General features: G+C 42.7%; 1 protein-coding gene across 1 annotated transcript; it reads left to right on the top strand.

The window, feature by feature from the left end:
* Window positions 1–2,413: 2,413 nt before the first annotated feature.
* Window positions 2,414–4,191, top strand: LOC134451607 (uncharacterized). The gene is made up of 2 exons (XM_063202111.1): window positions 2,414–2,688; window positions 3,625–4,191. The coding sequence occupies exons 1-2, from the start codon at window positions 2,414–2,416 to the stop codon at window positions 4,166–4,168; spliced, it is 819 nt and encodes a 272-aa protein (XP_063058181.1). The 3' UTR covers window positions 4,169–4,191.
* Window positions 4,192–7,500: the final 3,309 nt, after the last annotated feature.

Consider the following 7,500-nt stretch of genomic DNA (forward strand, 5'->3'; position numbering starts at 1 on the left):
TCTCTCTCTGTCTGTTTCTCCCCTTCACCAGTCCCTCCCTCTCTCCCTCTCCTCCACTCCATGTCCTTTTGGTCTGTGACGTCTCTCTCCCCTGCCTGTTTTAATGCTTTGCATCCTCCTGCTATGCATTTTATCTTGCTCTCTCCAACTCCACCTCTCTCCCCCTTAAACTCTCTTTCTTTCTCTCTTCACTCTACCTCTCCCACTTTTACTTTCTTCATTTATGTGTCCTCCCTCTTTCTTCTCCTCCTCTGTGTTGCAGTCCCTCTCTGCAGACATTCTTGGCATCATTACCCCTCCTCCGTCTCTCTGTTCCTCTCTTTTTTACATTTCTCCCACCTTCCCTCTCTCAGTCTCATTCCCCCCTCTCTCCTCTCTTTCTCTCTCTATTTCTCTGCCCCCCCCTCTCTCTCTGAAGTAGCCCTCTGTCTCTCTTTCTCTGTCCTTCCACTCTCCACACCTTTCTTCTTACTCTCCCTCTTCTCCCCCTTCCTCCTCTCTTCTTCTTTTTCTTCGTCTTCTTCCTCCTCCTCGTGTCTTCTTCTTCTTCTTCATCATCTTCTTCTCCTCTGTCTTCTTCTCTGGCAGCTACGATTGCGTTTATATGAGTGCAGCGTGAGCACAGGCAGGCAGGCGTCCCGTACTGATGGCAGCTGCCAGCATCTCCTAATGGGAGGTGATTGGTTCATCTTGTCTCTGGTGTGTGTGTGTGTGTGTGTGTGTGTGTGTGTGTGTGTGTGTGTGTGTGTGTGTGTGTGTGTGTGTGTGTGTGTGTGTGTGTGTGTGTGTGTGTGTGTGTGCTTTTTGTCCATCTCCTCTCTGCTGTGTGTGTGTGTGTGTGTGTGTGTGTGTGTGTGTGTGTGTGTGTGTGTGTGTGTGTGTGTGTGTGTGTGTGTGTGTGTGTGTGTGTGTGTGTGTGTGTGTGCTTTTTGCCCATCTCCTCTCTGCTGTGTGTGTGTGTGTGTGTGTGTGTGTGTGTGTGTGTGTGTGTGTGTGTGTGTGTGTGTGTGTGTGTGTGTGTGTGTGTGTGTGTGTGTGTGTGTGTGTGTGTGTGTGTGTGTGTGTGTGTGTGTGTGTGTGATTGGTTAATCTTGTCACTGGCCCAGAGCCATTGGCGTCCCCAGTCCTTGACTCTTGCTCCACAGGCTGACTCTTATTTTTCACTATATTCTTGCTTTGTTTTGTAGATTTATTTACTACTGTGTTTCTTTCTGTTGCTTTTTCCCTCTCTCTCTCTCTCTCTCCTTTTCTTTCTTTCTTTGTTTCACTATTTTTCTCCTCAAAGAGAGGGCCGCAACAGAGCACCTGCAATGTTTTCTTTGTGCTTTTATGTGCAGGGACTAAGCTGCATTTTAAAACAGAAAAAACATGTTTGTGAAGAAAAGAGAGAGGGGGAGAAAGAGAGAGAGGTGGGGGAGAGAGAGAAAAAAAAGTATAAAAAGAGAAAAGCATAAGAGGGGCACTTAACCGACCTATACTAAATAATAATAATTTGGTCTTAACCCTATACAGACCGGGCTTTTTTGGCATTCCTGGGCCTGGGACTTTTAACCCTAACCCTCATAACTCAGGAACTGAATGGCGTATGACCACCAAAATTTGAGGAGATGATCTTCAGCCAAAAATCTATGTTTGACATCAGTTAGGTGTCATTATTGGGTATTATGACGTCATTATGACATAATTTCCTGTTTGTATTGCCCAAAATGCCACCTCAATGTATTTTCCATCTAACTTGGGTAATGCACATCAATTTTAGTTATTATGTGCATCAGACCGCTTCAAATGTCCACAAGGGTTTCTGATGCTAATGAAAATGTGAAAAAATATGAAAAAGTACATGACAAAATCACGTCATAAATATGGCAAAGCGGCTTCAATTCGGTATATGCCACTGTAATTGTGGCGCACTTACTGGCCAAAATCTCAGCATCTCGGCCTTCCCCAAACTTCCGGTGAAATTCTAGCTACGTCGTTACAAAGTATTCGTTCTATGGTTACAAAGAAGTTCTTCTTCGGTCGTTATTTTCCTGTCAATATTTGGTCGCTATTATAGGCTATGATTATGAAGAAGTCGGCGACAAAGTGTCTGAAAGTGTCTGGCACAACAGCTGAACATTGCTGTGTGCCACAATGCCAGGCCACAGCTCGGTATAACTCAGTATTGAGTTTCTTTAAATTTCCCGCTAATGAGGAGTTACGGAGAAAGTGGGCTCTTGCTATTCGCCGGGAAGAAATTAACATTACTGGTCACACCCGGGTGTGTGGTCGGCACTTCCAAGCAGAGGATGTTCGGGAGCCTGCAACTATAACAGGCAGACGGTTACTGAAAAAGGGGGCAGTGCCGGTTTTGTTTACCTGGAATGGTTTTTCATTTCCACCTTCAAGACTGGAGGTTTGGGAGAGAAGGGAGATGCTGCCCCCGCCAGAAGATGACCAGGCTGAGGATGACTCTGGGGAAGACCCCATGGACTACGACGTGTCGAGATCCGACCCTGGCTTCATCGATTCGGTCTTGGAAGAAAACACTTCTCTCCGGTTCGATATCGACTCTGTTCGTTTAGAAAACTCCTCTCTACAGGAGGAAAGGGACGCCTTGCGTAGGCAGGTCGAGTCCCTCACACTGGGCCAGCGGTTTGGCATTCGCTGTTTGATTGGCTCAGACGATGACATCGGGCATTATACAAGGTAATTGTATTTGGAGTTTCATTAAGCCAACATTCCAGCATAATTTAGCCTATAGGTATGTCCTAAATGCTGCTGCTATAATTCTTTCTAGTCTCATTGACTATTACCAGTGAGATTTCAAATTGAGTTTAAAACTTTTATGATTCACTAAATGACCTTGATAAATATGCTAAAGCAATAATCCTAGTCATTATAATACTTTCTACAATATTTTCTTCTCTCATCTCTGCCTTTTCTCTTCAGCATATTGAATGACACTTGTATGATAAAGCCCTATATAAATCCTATTGCTATTAACAGCTGTTATTATCTGTGTTTATTTCCTCAGGTTTGCAGGTTTGCACCCTTGGGTCTGCGCAATGGGATCTGGCAGACCGGTACCAAGTGCACCAATCCACTGTCAGCCGGATAATAACAACATGGTGCAACTTCATCTACTGTCTGCTCGGATCCCAGAGGATCTGGATACCACAGAATGTAATACAGAGAAGACTGCCTGATCCTTTTAAAAAAGAGTATGTTTTTTTTTTTTTTTTTTTTCAGCCTCTCCCCTCAGGTCGTAGGTTCCTAATGCCGGCCTGCAAAACTAAGAGGTATAGATGCAGTTTTATCCCTTCTGCTATTAAAACACTGAATAGCACATGAGTCCAACATTTTAAGGTTTTCCCCAGTTTTTATATACATATTTATATATTTATTGTTTATTATTCTTCTTCATATCCTGGTTTGGAGCACTTGTCTGCTGTCTGTCATGTTTTTGTTTTTGTTGTCCTTGTTTTGTTTTGTTATTGTCCGTTGTCACTGTCATTAGTATTGGGCTGTTGGTGGAAGTTATTTGTGTGTCAGTACTTTGTTATCTGTGTAAGCTTTTGCTACTTTTGCCTGCAACCAAATCTACCTTCGGGTACAAATAAAGTTACCTTACCTTACCTTACCTTATGCTGATACCGTAGTAATCCTGGACTGCACTGAGTTGCATTGTCAATGCCCCTCTGATCCTGTTCTTCAAAATGAAGTTTACTCCCATTACAAGTCCCACTGCACGCTGAAAGGGCTCATTGGCATTGCTCCACATGGGCCAGTGACATTTATTTCACAATTGTATGCAGGGTCAATCAGTGATAAGCAAATTACCATGCAGTCTGGTGTCCTTGACCTGCTTAGACCTGGGATGGCTGTCATGGTGGACAGAGGATTTCTAATTGATGATGTAGTTCCTTGTAAGATATATAGACCACCTTTTCTAGGTGGCAGGCCTCAGATGTCTGGATCAGAGGTAAAGGAGACTCAGGCTATTGCCAGTCTAAGAGTACATGTGGAACGGTCTATACGTCGTGTGAAAGAGCACAAAATTTTCAGCTCAGAAATTCCCTTGAGTTTATTCGGCAGCATTAACCAGCTGTACACTGTTGCATGCCTTCTGACCAATTTTGAACATCTCCATCTTGTTAAGGCCTGGGCAAAGAGGCATGAGGTGTAAGTGAGGCCTAGTTGTATATACTGTACCATTCTATCCTATACACAGGGCCGGATTAAGATGGCCTGGGGCCCCTAGGCAACAGGTTGCTGTGGGCCCCCCGGAAGGCAAACTCTTTGCCAAATTTTCATGGACAGTGTTATAATTACGAGCTAGGAATTAAGCATAACGGGTCTACCAACCATACTCAACAAGGCAGATGAATTTTTCAGTATTGCGTCTTGTCACAGTTCTGCACAATTTCTCCCTTTTGGCCACTCAGGGCCCCCCTAACTGGTGGTGCCCCTAGGATGCAGCTATATTTAGCCTGTGCGTTAACCCGGGCCTGCCAATACATACTTTATAAGATTGCTTTAATATGTTTTTCATGTAACATTGATATTATATCATATCATACATTACACATTTGCATTATTAGTTTTATCTGTAAATCTTTATCCTACTTCTGATGTGGAATGGTTTGATGTTTTACATTAATATTAGCACTATTATTATATGCACCTGCTTGCGATGGGTGACAATAAAGTTCTATCTACTATTTCTTGTACAGTTGTTGACACCTGTCCTTTTTATATTATACAGAGATTAATGAATGTTAGAATTCCAAGAACATGGTTAAGTGACAAACCTAAATGAACCTACCAGAACTGGTAAATCTGCCAACTTGGTAGACTACTTAGCCAGGTTCTTGGAATACTCACCAGGTAAGGGTTCATAAGTATTCAGATACACCTTTGAAGACCTTAAAATAAAATAGGGTCAGCAAATAGGCCACATGAATTTACAAGAGCAATAGAGATGTATTTTAATATTAGTCAGTTAATTGTCATACTTGAATAAAATTATTAATTTTTCATTTAAACAAACATCACACAGAAAAATACTGTTTGGGATATAATATTTCACAGAGTATGTATTTACATAGTGCAAGGCCAGGTAAATGGAAAGTGCTGGTGCATATTTAATTGGCCAAAAAGGCAGGAAGGAAACAATAAAAAAAGAAATGATCTACTCTATCTTTTATAGTGTTCATAATGTCAATGTCACGTGGAATTCTCTGCACAAACATATCATCCTGTGCATACACCACGAAGTCGCACCACTCAGAACCAGAAATTAAAAGTTGGCCCTGGACCTGCCAGTAATAGCAATGAGTATGCCTCAATGTAGGAATACCGTCACTTATCTGTACATAAGTACAATCGACATAGCTCTTAACGTTGGGACATTTAATTTCCACGAGACCAAATTGTGGTTGGCCCTTGGGGTCAAACACAACACCATCAGGTGTTGACCCCATCCAGGGGGCATCAGGATGGATTAGAAATCCACAGGGGTAGTGGTTTACGTCAGTAACCCGGCAGTACTCCTCCACTGCCACTGGCTCTAACTCTAGACCCCGCCGCATGTCCGCCGTCTGCCGTAAGGAAGAGCCAAGAAGCCTTTTAGCCAGGTTCTCTGCAGAGCATGTTTCTGCGACCGGGTGTTGGGGCCCTTCTTCACCAGGATAGGACACTTCCCTCCTGTACAGAACCAAACAGTGACAGGACATGCCCATTTGTATGATTAGCGGGGCCTCATCCTCTGTAAGTCCTTGGTAGGCGTCTTTTATTTTCAGGGTCCCCATTTCCGGCAAAGGGCAAGTCACACCTCTGTATAAGCTGCTTCTGTGAAAATACATACAACAGACACAAAGAACATACAAATGAGTAAATGAATGTGCATAAATTGACTTTGGAGTTGGCATGTGAGTGTTTATGTTCACTAGACATACTTGATCCCTTCAGTAAGTCGTGTCTCTCTTGGTCTGGCTGATGTTATGACCATGGCATTAACTGGACCAGGTCTAATGCCCTGTAGGAAGGAGGAGGAGTCATTAAAAAGGTTCCTACCTGAAGACTGGAGGAACTGCAGAGAGTTTCAGTTCGGAGAAGTGGGCCGTCTCGTAAAGCAGCGCTGCCACATGACTGCACAGGGCCGTTCCTGCCACACAGGAGCACTGGCATCTCTCCAAAGCAACGGGGGTTGAATCCATCAGCACCATCTATTGTAACACCAAATATATGTTTAATGACATGGTCAGTAATATGAATGCTGTTGTAATAGATCACAGTTACACACTTTACTCAATTTACAGAGTCAGATTATCAGACCTCTCGAAATCCTCTGTGATAGTACAGTCATTAATGTGTTACACTGTTTATGTCAAACAAGGCCTAAGCTACACTGTACAATGATACTGTTCATCTTTTTCACAACCAGGGCTCTAAATTAACACCAGTCAACTGGCCAAATACAGGTGAATTTTCAATTTTGGCTGGTATGAAAGACCAATTAATCAGCCACTTTGACCCAGTAGTGAATGTCTCCTACTGGCCATTTTTGGCTAATGATGAAGAAAGTAAATTTATAGCCCTGTTTACAACAGTCCTAAAACACTTTTTTAAAACATTTCCCTTACACTCAGACAGTGAGGCTCCTGACTTTTCTTCATAGATCTGAAGCATTCCGACCTAACGGTGACCTCTCCTGACACCTTGTTTGAGACTGAGATCGAGAAAGAGGCATTGCATTAATGTGATGTAGGTTTACCATGAACAGGTCAATTACATATTTTGGTGTCAGACGCCAGGTAGTACAACAACAGCCAATGTCCATAAATGAGAAATTACTAATTAATGTGCTGCAATGCTTAGATAATCCACCGTATTTAATCCATGAAACAGTGTGACAGTGGTGACACCGGTCATGATGTGCACGCAAAGTTGGGTGACCACGATTTCCTCGGGTTAGCCTAATGTTGTTCCTGGAAAAACATGACAAACTTGGCCCTGGATCAACATCAAGGTTTATCTTACTATTCACGGTCTGTGATTCCACAGTAATGTAACTGTGATTCCAAATAACGGGCATGCCACTTCAACAACAGTAACTCTCGAGGAAATCGCGGTCACCCGCAAAGTTGATACTATGAATCAAATGCGCGTGTGATACACATGACAGTTGAAAATCACTTGCTGTAACAAGCAGTGACTCGTGTTGTGTTGTGTGAATAAACGGCACAAACGATAGAAGATACTCCGGTGGTTTGCCTAATTCATACGAGTTTTTACAGCACCTAAACGTCATTGACCCAAGCACAAAAATAAGTTATGATGTTAAACTATAATTCATACAAGTCTCTGTCGTTATTAACATTGTTTCCATGGACCTAGCATCATGTAGTAAATACAATAGGCGACAGACTGTTAACTTACCCTCATAATTGTGTATGTAATTACATACGTAGAGCTTGAACCCTTTTTCTTTCCTTGAAATTGGGGTTTTTGATGACG

The sequence above is a fragment of the Engraulis encrasicolus genome, chromosome 6 (genome assembly GCF_034702125.1).
Source record: "Engraulis encrasicolus isolate BLACKSEA-1 chromosome 6, IST_EnEncr_1.0, whole genome shotgun sequence".
In the NCBI taxonomy this organism is placed as follows: Eukaryota; Metazoa; Chordata; class Actinopteri; order Clupeiformes; family Engraulidae; genus Engraulis; species Engraulis encrasicolus.

Bases quoted from the DNA above. Each gene is read 5' to 3' on its own strand.
- LOC134451607 (XM_063202111.1), top strand. From the start codon at position 2,414: ATGCTGCCCCCGCCAGAAGATGACCAGGCTGAGGATGACTCTGGGGAA. The intron at 2,689-3,624 runs GTAATTGTATTT...CCTTACCTTACC, and splicing joins GACATCGGGCATTATACAAG to TTATGCTGATACCGTAGTAA.